The sequence below is a fragment of the Trachurus trachurus genome (assembly GCF_905171665.1).
Source record: "Trachurus trachurus genome assembly, chromosome: 6".
In the NCBI taxonomy this organism is placed as follows: Eukaryota; Metazoa; Chordata; class Actinopteri; order Carangiformes; family Carangidae; genus Trachurus; species Trachurus trachurus.
This window is the reverse complement of record NC_139897.1, coordinates 28,089,052-28,112,711: the sequence shown is the minus strand read 5'-3', so window position 1 is coordinate 28,112,711 and position 23,660 is coordinate 28,089,052. Positions and strand designations below refer to the sequence as shown.

At 43.5% G+C, this 23,660-nt stretch overlaps 1 protein-coding gene across 1 annotated transcript in view; it reads right to left on the bottom strand.

Annotated features, from left to right (window-relative positions):
- cttnbp2 (cortactin binding protein 2) overlaps positions 1-20,474 on the bottom strand; it is a 113,199-nt gene extending 92,725 nt beyond the window's left edge. The window contains exons 1-2 of the mRNA XM_083973840.1: positions 20,100-20,474; positions 9,243-9,350 (exon numbers count right to left, since the gene is read on the bottom strand). Of these exons, the coding sequence (XP_083829966.1) occupies positions 9,243-9,350; positions 20,100-20,186 (195 nt within the window). The 5' untranslated portion in view covers positions 20,187-20,474. The remainder of the gene's footprint in view (positions 1-9,242; positions 9,351-20,099) is intronic.
- Between the last annotated feature and the right edge of the window lie 3,186 nt (positions 20,475-23,660).

The following is a 23,660-nucleotide window of genomic DNA, read 5'->3' as shown; positions in this document are numbered from 1 at the left end:
GGCGGACGGACGGACGAACGCCGTAAAACATAAGGTGAAAAGAGCTGAAACACAACGTAGATGTCCAGATACAGCACAGGACAAATATTATGAATGATGTATATGCTTTAATCGTCATAACATGATTTTTTTCCCCCTCTATTATATACAGCGGGAAATATCACAATTCAATGTTATTGATTATCGGCTCCAGCCTTATAGATGCACTGTTTGTTACACCAGTGTCAAGGACCAGTTGCACAAAGGGATAGTTCAACATTTTGGCAAATTGAGTTGTTTTAGAGGTAAATTCATGCAAAACCGCTGATGCACGTTGCCTTCAGGGACAGTTTTTCAGCAAGCAGTCTCTGTATTTACCTCTAAAACAACTCTCTTTGTGTTATTATCTCATAGCGTGGTGAATGTGCAGGTCACAACTTGTCCACCAGAGCGTTTTGGAGTTGTTGGATTGTGTATTTGATGAGGGAAACCAAGAAATCCCATTAGCTTCCGTATCGTAGCTCTGAGCAGCTCACGGCTCTGCCCCGCCGTTCTAAAAATAGCTTGCACCGACAATTAAAGGTAACGAACCTACTGCTATGACTATAGGGGTTATGGCAATGGGCTGATTTGCCAAAATGTTGAACTATTCCTTTAAGATTCTCCTTTAAGATGTTGAACTATTCCTTTAAGATTCATCATAATTTCTCAGAAATTAATCAATTTGTCAATGAATCATGAGAAAAAAAAGCTGCAAATCACAACATCGGATAAACATTACGCAGCAAATTCTCACATTTTTGATAAAAAAAAAGGTTTAAAGGTATTGTTTATCATCAAAATGCAGTACTACCTGATTCATTTTCTATCAATTAACACATCAATTAATAAATCAAAACCATTTCCTTGAGGAGAAACGCCAGTATAAAAAAATGGGAGCGACGTCGTTTGAATTTGAGCTTTTTTCAGCCGTTTCCTGACATGTTCATTTATAATAATAATAATCCCTCTAAATAAGTTCCATGCACATCTATTATACATGCACATGCACACGCCCACACTCAGACATGCTCTTTCAACTCTGAGACAGCAGCCCCCCCCCCCCCTCGGGAGCCAGCTCCGTCCTGACTGACAGCGCTTCACAAACCGCCCCACCACCGGAAAAAAAGCAAAAGGATCTGTCATAAGAAACTCTCAGGAGACGTCGTCGGGGTGACAGCACCACCTCCCCTCAAGGTGGTGGTGGTGGTGGTGGTGGGGGGGGGGGGGGGGGGGGTTGGGGAAGGGGGGGTAAAGATGGACTCTTGGAGTGTTTTCAGCCTGATTCCTAAGTGGCGTGTCGGCGGTGAAACACGAGCCTGTGAAGGAAGAGTCCAGGTTAGGGGGTCTGGTTGCTAGGCAGCAGCCAGTCGATCAGAGCAGGATGCTGATTGGCTTATGTGTGTGTGTGTGTGTGTGTGTGTGTGTGTCTGTGTGTGGTGTAAAAGAGAGAAAAAGAGAGAGAGAGAGTGGGTTTTAATTTACCCGAGAAGTGAGTGTGAATCTGCTTCTGGACAGAGAGGATGGAAGAGCGGTGACGGTGATGTCGTCGTGTTTTCAAAACGTCTTATAAATAAAGTTTTACTCGGCCCGGTGCTGCAGCTTCTGTGTCTCAGTCTGACAATCAACAGAAAGACTCAACCGACGCGCTGACGGAAAATAATTACTGTTCCTACTTGGAGGCCTTCATCCTCTCCTCCTCTCATCCTCCTCTCCTCTTCTCATCCTCTCCTCTCCTCTCCTCTCCTCTCCTCTCCTCTCCTCCTCTCATCCTCTTATCCTCTCCTCATCCTCCTCTCCTCTTCTCCTCCTGTCTCATCCTCCTCTCCTCTTCCTCCTCTTCTCTTCCTCCTCTCATCCTCCTCTCCTCATAACCTACCCTCCTCCTCTCATCCTCCTCTCCTCCTGTCCTCTCCTCCTCTCATCCTCTTCTCCTCTCCTCCTCTCTTCTTCCTCTCCTCCTCTCCTCTCCTGCTCTTCTTCTCATCCTCACCCTCTCCTCTTCCTCCTCTCCCCCTCCTCTCATCCTCTCTTCCTCCTATCCTCTCATCCTCCTCCCCTCTGCTACTCCTCTCCTCTCTTCCTCCTATTCTCCTCTCATCCTTCTCCTCTCCTCCTCTCCTCCTCCTCCTCTCCTCCTCTTCTCTTCCTCTCATCCTCCTCTCCTCCTCCTTTCCTCCTCTCCTCTTCTCCTCTCATTCCAGTTCCTCTCCCAATATCTTTTGGACCACCTCCCAAATTAAAGATGGTTTGAATAAAATGAAAAAAAAAAAAAAAAAACTTCCTTTGATTTGTCACAAATTTTTGCACAGCACATGAACCGACTCCTCGGGGGGGGAGGGGGGAGGGTTTCTAGAAAGAAACTGCACGCTGAGATTTTTTAATACATTTCGGATTAAATGCTGCACATTTATGTGGAAGAAGAGAAAGAGGGAGAGAAAGATAAAAGGAGGAAAGAAAGAAAGAAAGAAAGAGAGTTGTGATGAGCAACGAGCTGCCACGGCGTCTGTCCAACGAGATAAGAGCAGAGATAGAAACAAAGAGGCGAGTGAACGACGGGAGGAGGAAGAGGAGGCGGGACGGCACAGACTTTTACGGGAACAAAAAGAGATGAAGTGAGATATAAAAGAAGACAAACACTGCCGACTGAGTGTGTGTGTGTGTGTGTGTGTGTGTGTGTGTGTGTGTGTGTGTGTGTGTGTGTGTGTGTGTGTGTGTGTGTGTGTGTGTGTGTGTGTGTGTGTGTGTGTGTGTGTGTGTGTGTGTGTGTGTGTGTGTGTGTGTGTGTGTGTGTGTGTGTGTGTCGAGGGCAGAGGGAAGGAAAAGCCCAGCAACAGGGCGCATGCCTTAAATAGCGAGATGCCGGGAGATAACGTGACGCTGGAGAAAGGCTGATGGCCCGGGGCCTCTGTTGTGTTGTGTTGTTGTGTGTTGTGTGTTGTGTTGTGTGTTGTGTACGATCCCGGCGCCGACAGCGGCTCCGTGGGCTTCTCCTTCTCTTAGTCATATGGCCGGGTCACATGACTCGTCCGCACGAGGCCAGACGGGCGCTGGTGGGCAGAGAACGAAACGCCGGCCGCCCATCTGGATTTCACAGATGCCCAGAGCCGCCGCCGGCCGATGGGGACGTTACCGTTACCCCCCTCTGCCCCCCCCCAACGAGAGCAGAGCCTGTTGTTGTTGCTCAGTGTGTTAGTTTGTACAGTGTTTGTAAGGTGAAGCGTGAAGCCGCCACGGGGACGTTACCTTCAACTTGAGTCACAGCTCCACTCAGGAAGGTGTGAAACGCTGCAACATGGGAACTCTGTATGTTTCCAAATGTCATGTTGATACTTTATGACCATGTTGAGTTGTTTGAAACTTCATTTATGCTGCTTCGTCAAGTCAACAGTGTTGTACCCAGGCCTGTCCCCCTATAGCACCGCAAACCCCCCTTACACCATCGCCTACATTTACTTTCCCAGGTTCCTCCTTCATGCTTTACCGCCATTTTTTAAAGTGTTTGTAGCGTTTGTTGTTCCACATCAATCATCTCTCACAACTCCAACAACAACTCTGTTCACTTCAGTCGCCATTGTTCACTGTGCCTTGGAAGAACAGAGCAGGAAGATACATGAAGTTAGTGCAAATGAGCTTGATTTATGCTTCCACGTCAAGTCAATGGCGTACCTTCTGCGGTACCGCCAAAACCTACGCTATCACCTGACATGCATCTCCAAAAGATTTGCCGGCATTTAGCTTCCCTGGTTCCTCACTCATGCTTGACCACCATTTATTAAAGTGTTTGGTGGATTCGTTGTTCCACATCAATCATCCCACAACTCCAAAAACAACTCTTTTCACTTTGGTCGCCATTGTTCACTGTGCCTTGGAAGAACAGAGCAGGAAGATACACAGAGTTTGTGCAAATGAAATGAATAGCATCATGGTGGTGAACTGCACAGCGACTGGCACCGGTGTGGTTACGGCAGTGAGTTGGAGCCAATATTCTCTAACAAGACTCTGTTCGTCAGTGTCTTCGATTGATTAAAAGTTAGGAAAGATCTGGAATAGCCTTACCATTTTCATCATATCTAGAGTCACGTCACTCAATTCAATATCCCCATTGGCTCCAGTGGCTGCTGTCACAGCCAATCAGAGTGTCCGACACTAAGGCTGCAGGCTCGTATGCCCAAACTGACCCAGAGCTGTAGAGTTTTATTCTGATCTTAGAGGTTGTTCTGAATGTATTGTGGTGAGCAGTCAGATATTCAGTGCTGCAGAGACGTTGGAGCTGAGTTTTTAAGGATTAGACCCAAAAAACACTCATAGATTCGGCTTAAAAGAACAAACCTGAACCAAATAAGATGTATAAGACAGAGGGGTCAGGTACAGAAGGGCTCAAACTTTGAGGTTGAGACGTTTGTGTCATGGTTTCTGCATCGCACTGCAGAGGCCTTTAGCTGCGTCTTTGTAAAAGCCAGTTCTTTTTTTTCTCTCCATGCGCATCAGCCAAAGACTTAATCTTGGCCCCGGCTATTAACTTCATCCACTCCGGCAGCTGCTCAGCCGTCGCTTGGCGAAGACCTGCCCTTTTGTAGAGCAGTGAAAGCAGCTACCTTGTTTTGCAGATGGGACTCTACACCTGGGAAACAGTTTGTTTTCCCGTCCTGACTGAGAGCTGGGTATGAAGACGTGATGTCTCTCCCTCCTCCTTGGCTCGGCTCGGCTCGTGTTGTTAAGACGTCGTCGGCCACGGTAATCATGCGGTATCGCTGCCGTTTGGCTAATCTGCTTACAGGGGCCTCCTTTCTCTTTTCCTCCAGGCTGAAACTCGATACGGCGGCTCAGCCAGCTTTAGCCACACGCTAATTAATCTGCAGCACCAAAAGCCTCTCGATACGGCCGCAAACAATCGCCGCGGCCCGGGCCAAAGCCACGCAGGCCTGAGGGGGCCGAGCAGTATGATGGTATGACAAGAGTCGAGTCGGGGGGCTGAGGTTTCACTGAGCCACCGGTGGAAACGCTGACTAACAAGGCTGGCCGGCTTCATCTGTGGTTTGATTTTATATATTTACAGCTCTGGAAAAAAAAATAAGAGACCACTCCCAAAATGATCAGTTTCTCTGGTTTTACTATTTATAGGTAATATGTGTTTCAGTAAAATTTAATTAAAAATATTTTGTTTTATTCTATCGACTACCGACAGCATTTCTCCCAGAATATGGTCGTTTAGAGCTTTTATTGGCTGAAAATGACTAAACTAGTCACTAGTCACTAGTCTAAATAACAAAAAATATCAAGTCTTTTCAGACCTTGAACAATAATAATGCAAAGAAAACATGTTCATATTTATTCCTAAACAACACAGCAAGGATATTTTAACTCAGGAAGAGTTTAGAAATCAGTTTTTGTGGGATAATGTCACTGTTTAATCCCAGCAGTGGTTTTTATTTATAATCTTCCTATAAAACCAGATGTGATTCAGGTGATGACCTCATCAGTGTCTCATTAAGTAGAAGTTGTGTTTGTGTTGGTAAGAAAAGAAAATAATGACTGTCATACATGTAGAGATGCTTTTAAGAAACATTTGTGAAAGTATAGTCTCTTATTATTTTCCAGAGCTGTATTTATATACTTAAAAGAAAAAATAAAAGAGGGGACATGATTGTCCGGTGAAGCCGACAGCCCTGCAGCTGGTGGCCAGATGATGCTTTTCTTCAGGCGATATGGGGGTTAGGGGGGGTTGGGTTGGGTTAGAGGGTTGGGGGCTGCAGAGAGGAGCGAGCGAGTGGATGAGGGGATCTGGCTTAATCCTCTCTGTCACACTGTCCCGCTTTGTCAGAGACAATGTCAGGCCTCCGTTTTTCAGCCTCTCTCTTCCTGCATCTCATCCTCCGAACCAACAATCAGAGAGCCTCTCCCTGCAGATCCATCTTCCTCAACTCTATCTCATCCTTTTTCCTTTTTGTTTACTCCTGCTCTTTCTTCTGCTTCTTCTTCAATCCCTGTTGCACCTCCTGTCTGTCCTGTGTGTCTCTGTCTCGCTCGCTCTCAGACAGGGCTTATCTGCAGAACAGAACAAACAGGCTCATTGTGTTTCACGAGAGCCATGAGGGCAGCAGCAGCAGCAGCAGCAGCAGAGGAAGAGGCTTATTTCATTGAAACCGGGATAGGATATCATCCATCCACGGAGCCTGGAGGGATTCCTTAATACCAGTGGAAAATGTGGGTGATTTGTCGGTCAGAAAAAAAAAAAAACCCAATACCAGAAACACAAAGGGAACGGAGGAAGAGGTGACATTGGAGGCCAGATTGTCCTTTAATGTAATGAAAGAGAGACACAGCAGATATGAGGGATGATGAAGCGGCTGCTGCAGATAGACCGGAGCAGAAGAAGAGGATACTGGCTGCAACAGGTGAAGAGCCGAGTGAGGAAACAGTCACACTGCAAAAAACTCAAAATCTTTCCAAGAGTATTTGTCGTATTTCTTGTCAAAATGTCTAATTTCTAGTCAAAATTAATCCCTTTCCACATAAATGAGACTCATCGCCTAAAAATTAACTTGTTTTTAGGTAATTTCTCTTGTTTCAAACAAATTTTCACTTGAAATAAGTAGAAAAATCTGCCAGTGAAAGCCTATTTGTCCTTTTTCTTGTCAAAATGTCAAATTTCTAGTCAAAACTAATCTCTTTCCACAGTTTTTACTTCTTTCAAGCATATTTTCACTTGAAATAAGTAGAAAAATCTGTTTTTTTTGTGCTTGTAATAAGAAAGAAACAATTGCCCCACTATCAGTTACTTATTACAAGTAAAAATATGCTTGAAAGAAGTAAAAAGTGTCTAAAAACAAGCTACTTTTTATGTGATGAGTCTTATTTTTAAGTATAATGAGATTTGTTTTGACTAGAAATGACATTTTGACTAGAAATAGGACAAATATTCTTGGTAAGATTTTGAGTTTTTGCAGTGCACGACACCACACCACAGACTTCATATCAGCAAAACAACTCAATATCTGCAAGAAGAAGAGCTTGGACAGCAGAAACACACAGCAGCAGCAGCAGCAGCAGCAGGGATGGCTGCACCAGCAAAGAAAACCTAGGATTTTCGATAAGTAGTCCAGACACTGGAGTCTTAAAGTAGAGCGTGGACAAGCTGAGGCGACCTAAATACAGAACTGCAGCGATAGAGAGAGAGAGAGAAGAGAGAAGAACCTGTGAGGGTTTGTGCCGAAATAACTCTGCGTTCCCGTTCCCTGCAGAGAACCGGCGACCTCCAACTAACTGCGAGGGAGCGACACGGGTTCTCCAGGACTCGGAGACAAGAGCAGCGTCGGTATTCAGTGACCGCCGATCGATTCGTCATCATCGTCCCCAACCTTCGTCGTCCTGCCGCTTACAAAAGGCCGATCGATACGTATGTAAGCTCGGTCGTCAGGGACACCGAGCTTAAAGTCACGGCTCAAACAGTCCAATGATAAAGTTTGATTCACCTGGACACATAAAGGTTATAGGTGAGTCAATAACCGGACCAGTTAGTTCTGCTGCTGCCTTCAGGGTCACAGATATTGTTGGGACATTAAAAAGGCCATTGGGGTGACTTACTAGTAGCCTAAATAAATAAATGACACAAACCACATGAAAATAATAAATTAGATGTATTTCAAGATCCGTCGTGTCATCATGTGTCAAATTACCAGAATCTAGAAATAGAGCTTATAATGCCAATGATGTCTGAGAAACAGATCGCTTTTCAGCAGATGAGTGGAAGAACAGTTAAAAACAAAGTTAAAGATTGTGTCTTTTAGGAAGTCAATCGGTCTTCAGCACAAGTTTCTGCTGTTCTGAGATCAGAGATCATAATATAGCAAACATGCAAATGTGTGTGGACACTAAACTCGTGCACTAAGCAGTTGAAACTAAACAAGCAAATTGCACTGATTTATTTTCCCTGTGTGCGATCCACTGCAAGTTTGAGACAAAAATATCGTCCAAATGTCAGAAACTAACTGAAAAAACACTTGTTATACCAGTTTTTCACTTCCCTAGGAGACACTCAAACATCGTTTATGTACCACAAACCTTCAGATATTCACTTTACAGTGCATGAACTCCAACTGTTGCTGTTATCTATGATCAAATTAGTTGACGATTCATTCCCTGGCGAGACATAATCCCTGCAGCTCCACTCTCCCACTGCAGTTTATATCCTTCACACAACTGACACAGATGAAAACAAACTTCACACCTTCCTTATTTCTCAACCTCATTTTCCACCAGTGAAATAAAAAAACAATTTCCCCTTTTTTGCCCGAGCAGCGACCAGCTTCAATCGTCTTTCTTTTACAATACCGCTAGTTAAGCAGGTGGCGCTGCTGGCTGAGGACGTGAGGGCTTCGATCACTCTGGCGCTTTCTGGCAGGAAACACAGAGCTGTGACCAGTCACTCAGTCAGCTCCCATCCAACCAGGGCAATTAGAGAGGCTGCTTATCAGCGGGTAATTATACAAAAGGAAAAAGAAAAGAAAGAAACAGCGGGGCGCTTGCATTTCATCGCGGTCACACACATTGTTCTGCACTAATGCTCCTATGGGACAAAGCCACTGACTCAGATCTTGTGATACAGCGTTTTTTCAGCATTTGTGACCATTCATCTCTCATTGAAGCAAACGATACAGACTCGATCCTGGGCCACAATTACAGTTAATCATCTCATCTCATCATTTAGCCGTTTCACAAAAAACAGTGCACACTTCAGCTGATGAGCTGAGGAATGTGTTACACTGCAAAAACTCAAAATCTTTCCAAGAATATTTGTCGTATTTATTGTCAAAATGTCTAATTTCTGGTCAAAACTAATCTTTTTTCTCTTAAACTAAGACTCATTACCTAAAAAGTAACTTGTGTTGAGATAATTTTCATTTGTTTCAAACTATTTTTCACCTGAGATAAGTAGAAAAATCTGCCAGTGAAAGCTAAGTTTTTTGTGCTTGTAATAAGAAAGAAAAACTTGCTCCATTGTCAGATTTTTCTACTTATTTCATGTGAAAATATGCTTGAAAAAAAAGTAAAAAAGTGTCTAAAAACAAGCTACTTTTTAATGTGATGAGTCTTATTTTAAGTAGAATGAGATTCGTTTCGACTAGAAATGACAGTTTTGACTAGAAATGAGACAAATATTCTTGGTAAGATTTTGAGTTTTTGCAGTGTAGGACAGGTGCTGTATAAGGAGTCGGACTCACCCTCAGGGCCTCGATGACCAGGTCCCGGGCCTCCAGCTCTCCCTCCATGATGCTCAGCAGGGTGAGCAGCTCGGGCTTGCTCAGGTTATCCATGTTGAACTCACATTTCTGCAACACAGAGCAGAAATAAAAACATGTCAGAGTCGTGCAGTTCGTCCTTCAAGCGGCGCTGGGTATCGAACCTCGAAGCAGCAGCTTCACAGCGTGTGCCCACATTTATACAGGAACAGGTTTTGCTTACTGTAAGTAATTCCTCCTGTTCGTTTTTTCCTTGTGTGATTTCTGTGACTTAGAGAACGCATTAGTTACATAACAGATGGGGAGGAAATCTACAGTCCAAACATTTTTATAACTATAATAATATTATGTTTGTGTTTCAACTCCCACATCACTCACCTTGGGATTTTTAACAGGAGGAAAAAACACAGAAAGCAAAACCTTTTCACAAACATCAAAATACGCTACGCAATGGTTGTTTTGTACATCATTGGCACTTCCAACTTTAATCTGTCTGATGCTGCTAATACCTCGTAATGTTTACAACAGTATTTACAACTCAAACATCAAATAGCAACCAAATTGCTTTCACAAACATTTAAAACTCTCCTGTTTTGATTTCCTTGGTCTTTATTCAGACTTACATAACAATGTTGTCGTAAACACATAGAACGCACATTAATTAGCATGTTGCGAAGCTAATGTTAGCATGTCAAAATGCTAATAGTCACTTGAATTATGCTTTAATCAATGAGAAAGACCAGGTTTTATGAATTTACAAGCCTAGTGCAGAATAAACTGAAACATTTAGTGTCTGATTTCCATATGTTGACGCATATCCAGGCTTTAGCACTAGGACATGCTAACACTAGCATTGACAAGTCATTTTAATTTTTTTAAGGTATTTTTCTTTTCTTTCTTTTTCCCAAGTAATGGAGTATTTCACATCTACTGATACTTTTACTTAGTCTAAGTTACCTTTTACACCACTGATGTTGGCTAAATTAAAAGGTATAATATGTAGGAATTCCCCCCATCTAGCGGTGCGGTTGCATAGGCTCGGAACGTATTCTTGATTGCATTCACGTGAAATCGGGCAGACGTCAGACAGACAACAGACGCTGCATGTAACAGGATAAACAAGCGTTTAGCATACAAGGAGCTAACTGTAGCTTGTCCTGATAGAAACTGCTCTAAAATGTCAGACTGAGTTTATCTATAGATAAGATTTGATACTTTATGCTGAATTGTGTGTTTGTTTGTAGCATTTCAGAATTAGCTAGATAGCTAGCTCAAAATAGGTGCTAGCTTAATTTTTTAGGAATAACTTAAATACAACTGCTCATTCTTGATCTTTGATGACAAAATATTGCTTTCTTATACTCTGTAGTTTATTCTGATCAAAATAACAGTACAATTACTGCCAAAAAAAATGATGAACAACAAAGTTTAACAAACGGACAAATCGTCAATTCAACCACTTTGTTCAGCCTCCACCAGCACGACAGAATAACTTGCTGATATGACAAATGCACTACTTCCTCCCAATCTCCAACTGCTCTCATTAAGTGCTGCCCTAAAATTAGGCTACATGTCTGTTCCTACCTCCAAGCTATGAAGGCCTAATTACATTTAGCTATAGGTCATTAAGCACCTATTTGGTCAGTAGTGGCTGCAGGGGAGGGGACGGGTGGAGAGATGACTGTAATTGGGAACGACCACACCACTTCCTGCCTCCCTGCGTGTCAATTAAAACCCTTTTCCAGTCCAATTATGGTCTGGAAAGAGGAGGATCCCTTTCTGCACACTGCTCTGGCTCAGCAACATAATATTTATTATCACATTAGAAGTTGTGATGCTGAGCAGGAGCCGCCGTGTGCAGGATCTGCAGATACCTCCAGTCCACTTTCAATTTCCAACTGTAATCATGTTGTGCAGTAGCATATTGCATATTTTGGGGGCGGCTGCTGCAATGTTAAAAAGGTTTCAGCTCCAGGGGTGAAATACCTACGACTATTTAATTATTTTCCCCACTTTTTAATTAACGTTTGTCATTTTTCCTCCATCTGCTTCTGAAACATACATTTAATTCTAGGTGAGTGCATTAGGCTACATTAAACATTTAACATTCCTGTTTTGCTTCATTTTAACAATATAAAAGACTCATTTACTGCTGGAATCAAAACATCCCATGAGTAGCCTACTACTTCTGTGCCTAGGTTTGTAACTTCTTATCATTTAAACAGTAATTTTATGTTACAAAAAAACTGAAATTAGCTTGAAAAAACAGATTTTCTCATTGTTTTGTATCCAATAATATCACAATTAACAGCTGATTAGACAACAGTCATAATATGAAGAAGTTGCCTTAAAACTTACAATAGCTTATTTCCAAGGGGATTTTCCACCAATTTCTTGCAGTTTATAGACCAAATTAACTGGAAATAAAACCAGTAGATTAAAAATTTGTTGCCATAATATATCAACACAACACAATGTAGGAGGGCACTTTGGCTTCTTTTACTTTTAATATATTTTGCTCATAATACAGCAACACCAGTAAAGGCCACTTTTATTGCTGGTCTCTAAATAATTTTCCAACACTGGGGTATTGTTTGTGTGGTTTTAGTTTTTAATTGGTCTCTGTAATCAATATTACAAAGACTAGAGTCTAGACCTGCTCTGTTTGAAAACTGCTTTGGGGGAAAACTGTGTAAAAACAGCCTTTAACTATTTTTGTTATTGATTTAAGGAGCATTGAAACAGTTGAAAAAGTTCAATGAGTCACAGACTGAAACCATCAGGTATGTGGCTGCAGCTTTAACTTCCTATTGTCACGATGCAAAATTCAACAGTGAGCCAAGAGGCATTTTTGTCAACACTTTGTTTGGTTTTTGGGGACAGTGAGCTCCATTCAGCGAGCGAGCTTTCCCAGTCACATCTTCTAAACATCACAACAGCAGCATCTGGTCCGTCCACATTCCAGAGCCGAGCGTCAAATTGTTTGCGTCCAGGAAGCTTGAAAGGCTTTTGAGCTCATCCATAGCAAAAACAAAACAAAGCAAAAAAAACCTTAAGTGGGAAACTGAGTGAAATTCTTGGCTGTGCCGCTAAAAAAAAAAAAAGTGAGGTAAAGTCATAAAGAGAAGCCAAGAGATAACACCGGGGCTCGGTCTACAGAAGAATTTCCAATCACCGTGTTGGCAACTACTGCAGCCATCTGCCGCCGGGAAAACAAAGTCACATCCAGCTGCATTCATTTCATGGGATCTGGACGCTTCTCACCAAACCTTCAAACCTTAAAGGGATAGTTCACCCAAAATTCAAATTTCACTCATTATGCACTCACTCTCATGTCGACTAAGAGCTGTGAGAAGTTTCAGAGTCCTCCGTGCCTTCTCTGAGTTACGAGGGGGTCCGCGCAGCAGTATTTGTCCACATAATGGTTGTGAATGGATACCAACTGTCTTCGTCCAAAAAAACACACCAAAAAACATCCAAATACCTCCATACTGCTCGTCTGTAATGTCCCTCTTGTATCGAAGCCCCGACATGAGAAATTGTTCAGAAAAAAAATTAAATAAGTCTATATTTTCAGCTTGTTTGTAGTGGAAGCTCCCAGTGTCTCAGTTCACTGCTCTTCCTGTGTCAGTGCACTGACCGGCGGAACAATTTCTCATGTCGGGGCTTCAATACAAGAGAGACATTACAGACGAGCAGTATGGAGGTATTTGGATGTTTTTTGGTGTGTCTTTTTGGACGAAGAAAGTTGGTATCCATTCACAACCATTATATGGACAAATACTGCTGCGCGGACCTATTACAACCCGTAACTTAGAGAAGGCACGGAGGACTCTGAAAATTCTCACAGCTCTTAGTCGACATGAGGGTGAGTAGATAATGAGTGAAATTTGAATTTTGGGTGAACTATCCCTTTAATAAACTAAAGTGGGAAGAGGAAGAAGGAGGAGGAGAAAGTGCTGCTACCTGCTCAGGCTGCTGAGGTTCAGCTGCCAGTCGGCCATTCAGGCCTGATTTACAGGCCGTCATCCAGACCGCAGCCAAGTTTATTCCATTTCATCAAAGAGTCACACACACACACACACACACACACACACACACACACACATACACACATATACACACACACAGCGAGTATGACTATGACTTTGAACAGGCCAGCGTGAGTTTTCAACAACTCGTCGTCTGTGTGTCCTTTATTGGCTCCTGTGACATTGTTTATTTCACCGCAAAGGGGGGAAAAGTTCACGCTGCAACAACTGGAGCAGTAAACAGGCCGTCGCTCGCTTCCTCTCCCTCCCTCTCCCTCTTTAAAGAGCATCTCTTTAAGAAATAATAATAAAAATGTGATGTTTCAGCCAGAACAGCCTCCTCATGACAGGTGCTGAGACATCCCACGCTTTCATTAAAAAAAACACACACACACACACACAAAAGGGACAGTTTTCAGTTTTTTGGTGCCTCGCCGGTTTTTCAGAACAAGGAGTTGGAAAGTGTTGCGTCAATCACATGTTTCAGTTTAGTCGAACCACGTTTTTTTGTGTGTGTGTGTGTTTTTTTTTAACTCTGATGCGATCACGGTGAAAGCCTGGAAATAAAAGCAGAGAGAGAAAGAGAGATTCCAAAGGGATTGATTCATTCGCGTCGAGCTTTCCAATCGATCCCCGTGGCCCCCTCACTTTTTTCCCGGCAGCGTTTCGGTTTTTTTCACCACTCAGAGAATTGAACTGCAGCAGCCAGGAGGTTCTTGATGGACGGCAAAACCCTGGTGCATGCTGGGGGCTGTCAAGGGTCGGTGGTGGGTGAGGTGAGGTAAGGGTGGGGGTTGAACACTCTCTCAGTCTTTCTCTTACACTGCAAAAACTCAAAATCTTTCCAAGAATATTTGTCTTATTTCTTGTCAAAATGTCTCATTTCTAGTCAAAACAACCCATTTCCACTTAAAATAAGACTCATCACCTAAAAACTAACTTGTTTTTAGATCATTTTCACTTGAAATAAGTAGAAAAATCTGCCAGTGAAAGCAAGCTTTTTGTGCTTGTAATAAGGAAGAAAAACTTGCTCCACTATCAGATTATTTTAAGCGAAAATATGCTTGAAAGAAGTAAAAAGTGTCTAAAAACAAGCTGCTTTTTACTGCGATGAGTCTTATTTTAAGTATAATGAGATTTGTTTTGACTAGAAATGACATTTTGACAAAAAATAAGACAAATATTCTTGGTAAGATATTAGATTTTTTGCAGTGTACTCCCTCTCTGTCGTTCTCTCGGCATTTCAGCGCAGTGAGCAGGTGAGGGAAGCGAACACTAATTTGTTCCATGAGCCGTGAGCTGTACGCCAAGGGCACGAGCAGCCTGGCCGGCGTTCAGAGGCTCCTCGCTGTTAGCCCCCGGTCCACTTAATAAGGGCCTATGCGTGTCGTTTCACTGCGAGACACAGGGGAAAGGGAACTTGTTCGCTCCTCCGCTGCGAGAGAGGAGAAGGAGAAGGGAGAAAGAAAAAGGCTTAGCTGCGTAGGTCTGAGCGGATCTCACAGGCTCGTGTGAGTTGCAAATATGACAACGGCCTTTGACGGGGAGTTGCCACTGGTAACAAGTGTAAAATGCCACCAAATCAATGAATTAACCCTCTTGTTGTCCTCCTGGGTCAAGGAAGAAAGGAAGGAAGGAAGGATGAAGGGAAAGAAGGAAGGACGAAGGGAAAGATGGGAGGAAACAAGGAAGGGAAAAGGGAAGGAAAGATAGAAGGAGGGAGGGAACAGATTGGGTCAAAAAGGAAGGAACGAGTAAGGATGAAGGGAAGGAAGGAAGGGAAAAGGGGAGGAAAGAAAGAAAGATGGAGGAAGGGAACAGGTTCATTCAAGGAAAGAAGAAGAAGGAAGGAAAAGGGGAAGAAGGAAGGGAAAAGGAAAGAAAGAAGATGGAAGGAGGGTACAGATTCATTCAAGGAAGGAAGAAGGGAGGAAAGTAGGAAGGGAAAAGGGAAAGAAAGATGGAGGGATGGAACAGATTCATTCAAGGAAGGAAGGAAGGAAGGAAGGAAGGAAGGAAGGAAGGAAGGAAGGAAGGAAGGGGAAAATGATTGTGGAAAGAAGGAAGGGAAAGGGAAGGAAAGGAAAGAAAGATGGAAGGAGGGAACAGATTAATTCAAGGAAGGAGGAAGGAAGAAGGGAAAGAAGGGAGGAAAGAAGGAAAGAAGGAAGGGAGAAAGGAAGGAAGGAAAGAAGGAAGGATGGAGGAAGGGAACAGATTCATTCAGGGAAGGAAGAAGGAGGAAAGAAGGAAGGGAGAAAGGAAGGAAAGAAGGAAGCATGGAGAAAGGGAACAGGAAGGACAACAGGAGGGTTGGTTCAACTAAAACCACAACCAGTCGTGTTCAGCCGGTGGATTACAGCTGCAAACACCTCAGATTAAAGTTAACCTGCTGTAATAATCCACTGGATTTCTGATTATGTCCTTGACGGATCGTTTTGATCTTTTTTATCTCCAAGAAATAGTGGAGCAACGGATGATCGCTGATCCGTTATCAAGTCCAATCGCTCTACATGGATCAGCACACAAGTGGTCCACGGATCGGTTGATGAAAAAAGAAAGGTTATGCGTGTTATGCATGCTAAATAAACGGACAATTAAAAAAAAAAACCTGCTTGTATTGGCAACAACAACAACCACCAACATGTGTAGCCTACTACCGACCAAATCCGTGACTCAAAACTGTGATCCGATCCATGAGGTTAGTGATCCGTTGCACCTCTAGCAAGAACTTAATGACGTTTTTCTTACTTAACTCTCCAACACAAACAGAAAACAGCAGCAAATCCCCTGAATTTGATTAAATTTTAATGATTTGAGCTGCAGGATGACAGTGCTTCAATGATGCAACTTCTACCAACTACCTACTACTGCTACTACCACCAAGACTCCTCTTTACTCCGGCTTTTCTTACTTTCAACCAAACAAAGCCGACATACCCAAGAGTTAGAGCTCCACTGCCGGGTTAAAGTCAATCAACTGGGTCCTCCTTTCATATCTGCACCTTTTATACAGGATGGAAAAGCGAAATAAAAGCGCTTTGAACAGTGTCTTTGTATCTGAGGAGTAGAAGCATTTCCTCTCTGGATATCTGTCAACACCAATCCAATACTAGTTTTGTCTAACTCCCCACATTTAAGACCTGAGAGAATCACTGAAACACAATGTTTCATTCTGACAGTAGTGGCAATAAATCTGCATTTAACAATGGACTGGTCAAATCATGGCCAATATCCTATCAGCAACTAATCAATCCATTGTGTTAACTCACATCATTCACCGTAATGCAAATCCCATTCACTTCCATTGTATTTGGCTGCAGGCAGAAGTCTCACAGGTGAACACATTTAAAGCCCCGGACCGATAAAAACAACACAACTGTTTGTATTTGTAGTGAATACTTTGGTTGAATCAACCCTTTAGTTAGATTGTTAAAGTATAATACTTGACCCCTCTAACGACCGGCCTCTCCAGCTGGCCTGCTGCTGGGTAATCTGAGCCCCCTCCCCCCTCCACCTCCCTCCTCCTCCTCCGTATCACAGCACAGAAATTTGGTTGTCAGGAAGAAGAAGACGAAGAAGACGAAGCGATGACATTAGAGGCACTCGTGTTAAAAGCCACTCCTCCAACATGGCAGCATACCCCACACTCTCAGGAGTCCATTACGCAATAATCCGGGGTCAGGAGTTAAAACAGGCTCTGGAAAAACCAGGGTCTACTTTTTTTTTCTTTTTGGAAAGCCGTGCATTGTCCCAGTCACTTGTATGAACTTCATTTCTTATCTAATGGTGAGATAATCAGGTTAATCAGTCTGGAAAACCCCATTCTCTGAACTCGTCTATTGCATTTCTACGCAGCGAGAGATTAAAACCGACATTTTTGGGGAAGATCTCATTTTTGTTTCACCTCCAATCACTGACCTCATGTCACCACTTACTGTAGAGGTCGACTGATCTTCTCTCTGCTCATTCTCATGGTACAAAAAAAGAAAGAAGAAGAAGCAAAACATGAATGGAAAGCTGGAAAGTAAAGGAAGAGCAGGAGCTTTCCTTGGTGGTTTTCCTTTAAAGGGATAGTTCAACATTTTGGCAAATTGGCCCATTGCCATAATCCCTATAGTCATAGCAGTAGGTTTGTTACCTTCAATTGTCGGTGCAAGCTGATTTTAGATCAGTGGGGCAGAGACGTGTGCACAGTATTTCCGCCTTTCTCCTCATCAAACTCATCAAATACACAATCCAACAACTCCAAAACGCTCTGGTGGACAAGTTGTGACCTGCACATTCACCACGCTATGAGATAATAACAGAACGTTACCAGACAGAGTTGTTTTAGAGGTAAATGCAGAGACTGTTGATGAAAAACTGCCCCTGACGGAAACATACATCAGCGGTTTTGCATGAAGTTACCTCTAAAACAACTCTGTCTGGTAACGTTGTGTTATTATCTCATAGCGTGGTGAATGTGCAGGTCACAACTTGTCCACCAGAGCGTTGTGGAGTTGTTGGATTGTGTTTTTGATGAGTTTGATGAGGGAAACCAAGAAATCCCATTAGCCTCCGTAGCATAGCTCTGAACAGCTCACAGCTCTGCTCCGCCGTTCTAAAAAATAGCTTGCACCGACAATTAAAGGTAACGAACCTACTGCTATGACTATAGGGATTACGGCAACTTGCCAAAATGTTGAACTATCCCTTTAACTTTCAGCAGAGCAGGTTGCAGACAGGCTGTCTGTCCACGCTCACATGCATTATGGTAAATGAGTGGGGGGTGACCGGTGACCAGAATGCCTTTCACTGACCCCTGACCCCTCCTCTCTGGACACACGAGGGGCCGAGTCCTCACAAACGAGAAACTTCCCCCACCTACCGCCGACAACAGAGAGTCTGACGGACGGTGGGTGGTGGGGGGTGAGCAAAGAGCAAAGTGCTTTATTTAACCACTGCATGGTTACTGCGGTGGTGGTGGAGCGAGGGCACGGAGGAGGCGGAAGCCCCCTTTTCGTTTCGTTGGCTGGGTGAAGGAAAAGGAGCGCGGCGGTGTCGTCGGTGTGGGCTGGCAGAGCGTCGCAGGAGGAGGAGGCAGCACCTGTTCAGAGCGCTCCTGACACGGTACTCCCAGCTATGCCGGCTGAGTCACTGAAATTAAGACCAATTTAGAAAGGTGTCTGGTAAACAGGGTCTCCAACTGCCCTCCTCCTCCTCCTCCTGCACCGACCACACTGCCTCTGCCCTGCGTCCACCCCCACAGCTCCACAGCTCCACAGCTCCTCATCTCCAACCCCTCCAACACCCACACTAACCACCCACTCACCCACCTCAGGGACGGACCGGGGCTGCTTTCTCTATTCCTGCAGCTTTGGAGCAGCCTATACCTCCTCTACACTGCAAAAACTCAAATATCTTACCAAGAATATTGGTCTTATTTCTAGTCAAAATGTCATTTCTACATCACATTTAAAAAGTAGCTTGTTTCTAGACCGTTTTTACTTCTTTCAAGCATATTTTCACTTGAAATGAGTAGAAAAATCTGGTAGTGGAGCAAGTTTTTCTTCCTTATTACAAGCACAAAAAGCTTGCTTTCACTTTTCTATTCATTTCAAGTGAATATTTGTTTGAAACAAGTGAAAATGATCTAAAAACAAGTACATTTTTAGGTGACAGTCTTATTTTAAGTGGAAAGAGATTAGTTTTGACTAGAAATGAGACATTTTAACAAGAAAAAGGACAAATATTCATGGAAAGATTTTGAGTTTTTGCAGTGTAGTAGGCTACTACACACTCACTGTGAAGCTCGGTGCAACAGCAACAGCAGCAACATCGCTGTCCACTTTGCCCCGGTTGTCAGGTGGATTGTAGGCCTGACAGGGAAAGAGGGAGCGAGGGAGGGAGGGCCAGGCCCAGCAGCCCCAATGATCTTAAGGTGGTGAGAGTGAGAGAGCACATACTATGCTGCAAACCTGTGAAATCACAACTAGGTGTGTGTACACATGTGTAAAAAAGCCCAACAACAAAGAGACAACAGCAGCAGCAGCAGCAGCAAAACGCTTTGTCGTGTCTGTGAGGGGGAAAAATCTGTGGACCAGAGCTCTGTTCCAATGTATGGAAGCCTGGAAGGAGAGGAAACATAATAAGCATAAGCAACCTCTCCAGGGTATGCACTCAGCTCCACAGGCGGACACTATATTGTATAAATAATACTAATAATAATAGGTGAAATGAAACGTTTTACAGCAAAGTCAACAACCAGAATTCATCCTAGTGGAGTCAAACAAACGACGTCCGTTCACTGTCACGTCTCTGCATGCAGCGCTACAACCTGTGTAGCTCCGCGACCAGTCCTCTTACTAACTAACTACTACCGTGACCAGGCAGCAGGAGAGCGGGGATGAGCGGTGGAGGCGGCGGACAAAAGAGCTCGATGTGTGAATGTGTTTGAGTGTGAATGTGTGTGAGTGGGGGGAAAAAACACGGAGCCACAGGCGCTGCTTGCTTTGCAACAACACCCGAGGCCACGGAGGGTGACTGTGTCTGTGACTCTGGGTTATTTATCACCTGAGAGACACCGAGAAGAGAAGAGAATAAACACCTCCCCTTGTTTTCCTCCTGCTGCTGTTCCACCGCTGTTGCTGCTCCAGCTCCACACCACTTCAATAGATGCGCACCACCACCACCACCACCACCACCGCATGAGCTCCTTCTTCTTTTCCCTCCGTGCATAGCATAGGGGGGAAGAAAAGAAAAGAAAAAAACCCACCGACGCCGCGGGTTTGTCTGTTCTCGGTCAGTCGGTTGTCTTATTGTCTTACCGTGTCCACGCTTCCCAGCACGGCGGTTGCCAGTGTTTGTACCGGAGGAGGAGGCTGCTGCTCTCCGCTGGCTCCCTCCGACGCCATCTTCGTCCTAGTCCTACTGTAGCGGTCTGACTGCTGGAGTAGTGAGGGCGCATCCGGCGGCGCTCGGCTCGACGTTAACTATTGCGCTGCTGAACGCGAAACGTCGCCACGGACGGCCATGGATAGAGAGAGCGAGCAAGAGAGAGAGAGTGGAAGACGAGACGAGAGGTGACACAGTGAGAAGAGCAGAGAAATAGAAAGAGAGAGAGAGAGAGAGGAGGAGGGGAAAAAGAGAGAGAGAGAGAAGAGAAGAGAGGAGAGGAGAGGGAGGACAGGTCAGCTCCGTGAAAAGCCCACAGCCGAGTGCGCGCGGGCTGCTGCTGCTGCTGCTGTGGGAGGGGGCGCGTGCAGTCTGGTAGGCGTGGACGCGTAAAAAAAAAAAAAAAAAAAAAAATCCAGATGCAGCCTCCTCGCGGTGCGCTGCGCTCCCAACTGGAAAGGAGGTGCGTCCTCCTCCTCGCGTCTCGACGGGCTGATTGTGATTGACAACAGCATTTGTGTAGTAGCTGCTGTAAAATAAGACGGTGGGGGGGGGGGGGGGGGGGGTGAATACTGTAGCATTTCAGAATAAGTGTTTTTTTTTTTCTCATAATCTCACCGGTTTTCTATTTTATGCATATTATGAGGCCAGGAGCCCCCCAACCCTCCTCAAAAGTTTATATAGCACATTACATGGTAAGAATGACATTTCCATTGATGTTGCAAATAAATAATAAATCTATAGCATTTAAGTGTACATATTACTTCAAAATAAAAGTAGGCTACTTATTATGTACTGTCAGTGAGTCACTGTGTAATGTAGCCTACAGTGTATAACACCAATATCATTTTCCCACTGTGGGACATATACTGTAAATTTACTATCTTACCTTCCCTTCCCTAAGGTATGATACGATAGAATATGATAAGGTAAGGTAAGGTATGATAAAGTATGGTACGGTATGGTATGGTATGATACAGCAGGTAAGGTAAGATATTATTGGATGGGATATGATACCCTACCTTACCTTACCTTACCCTATACTTACCTTGCCTTACCATACCTCACCTTACCTTATCATATCCTATTTTATCATATCTTACCTTATCATATCCTATCTTACCTTACCTTATCTTATCTTACCTTACCTTATCATATTCTTGTGGAGTAGTAGTAAAAGGCATCTTCTCTTGCTTGAAGATGAATAAGATGACCTGGATGACTGAGAACCTTCATGGACATACCTTATCATATCTTGCCATACTTTATCATACCTTATCTTTTTCATCGTAAATGTCGTCCATTGCAGGTTGGCGTTGGTCCATATAAAGTTTATTCTGACTTCATTATAAGCAGATTTGTGGTTTGATTTTTAGTTTTTCAAAGTAACACAAGTATAGCACTCAGTAACTGACTGTTTTTACATGTATGGGGGCGTTTCTGGATACTCTGTAGGCGCCAGGCAAGAGGCACCTTGGAGCCCCGCCTGCCCCGAACCGCGGCCACAAACATTATCCGTTCATTAATCCAAAAATCCCAAATCACTGATAATTCAATTTAGCATATTAAACACAATGTTCTGTGTACACAGCCATTGGCAACACGATGTTGCCTCGTGTTGTCATTGATATGGACCGATGTTAACCAAGCTCTGGGGGGCAAGAGGTAATTGCCCTGTTGCAACGCCTCTATCTCCAATTCCTGGAAGGAGAACAAGTGCAAAGGCTGAGGATGAACAGGTTTTGTATCAGATATCCTATAAAGTTTCAAATGAATGTAATGTGACGAGGCCTCCATCACTGTATCCTCAGACTTCAGGTCGACCATGGGTTCTTTTTTCTCCCTTCTGTCAGAAAACACGCCTCTCTATACAGCAGAACGTCTTATTTAACTGCTTATGAAATTAACCCCCACCCCCCCAAAAAGAAGCCCAATGTTTAATCTCACACGAGTCGATGGTCATGAGTTCAAATCTCTGAGCTCTGGCTCTGTTTATCCCAGAAAAGCAGAGAGAGGATAGAGGGGTGGGGGGGTGGGGGGGTGGGTGGCCCCTTTCTCCGCTCCCAGATGTGGCATTCAGGATTAACGGAGGCTGATCCGGGTCTGTCGTCCAGAATGAGGTTATTAAGTCTCTATTTAGGTCAAATGCTGCACGATCGACGTTGGCTTGTAATTTTTTCCTTCACGTGAGAGGAAACACATGGTTAACCTGTGTATATTTTAGAAAATCAACTCCATCATAGTATTTTTTGGCTTAACCCTTTAACAGTTTCTGTATCCTGGGGGATACAGACATTTGGCAGGCTGTGGGGGGGAGGGGCATTAAGTATCTGAACTTAATATCATGAGAAAGTCTTAAGGGGGGATGGGTCAAGTACCCAGGTCATGTGACTTTATGGCAGCATTCAAAACTAAATTGATACTTTTATGTCAAACTCCAAAATGGCCACCTACGTGGACAGAGACACTAGACATAAGTAAAGTGTTTTGGTTTTTCTTGTTAATTACATTATGGGGGGATTTGTTTTTGAAATTATTGCTCTTTAAGGACAATTGTATGTATTCTTGTTGAAAAATAATGAATACCATTAACACAACTTTGATAAACAGGCATTGAATGTCTGTATCCTGGGGGATACGTTGTCCAGACAGGGGTATATAAACTGGCATAATCACTCTCAGATATACTTATGTTTGGAAGCCTAAACTCTACAGATAATCAATAATATAAAGGTGTTAAAGGTTGAAAATGGAATATTACTAGAATACCACCATCTATTGATCAACACAGGCAACAAATAATTAGAAAAGGGAGCGAACGACAGTAAAAGTGGGATGATGTTCAGGTAATGATTAGAGTAGTATAGTGAATTCTTGTGTAAAAGATCCAGTGATAGATACAGCATCTGTCTGCAACAAAACATGATGTGTTGTGGGGCGGTGTTTAGCTCAGTGCTGAGGCTATAGTCCTAATTGCAGGCGACCCCGGTTTGAATCCCGCACCAAGTGGTCCTATCCTCCACACACACACTCGCACACACACAGAGCCACAGAGAGTGGCTAATTAATTGCTTATAATATGTTTTAAAAGTTCATAAATTAAATATTTGATAAATTGGTAAATGGCAAATTTATACCCTAAACGGGCAATGTATCTTGGGAGATACAAACTCTAAAATGAAAAATAAAGGTCATATTTTGAAAAAAATCATAAAATTGTGTTATTCTACCCTAGAAACATTAGAAAATAACATTTTTTTATTTTTCCAAAATTTTTATATATGCTTGCCCATTTAAGGGTTAAATTGATGACATGTTGCTTTCTGGGGATTTAAGGAAAAACTGTCCTGACATTCATGCTCAGGAAACTGTTGGAAATCCACAGATGTTAGACTAAAAACAAACTGTTTTTGCTTTTTTTTTTTTTGGAAGAGTGGTCGACCTTTGATCCGTTGAGGTTTTCACCCACCAGCAGCTGTGCTACTGAAGCAGAT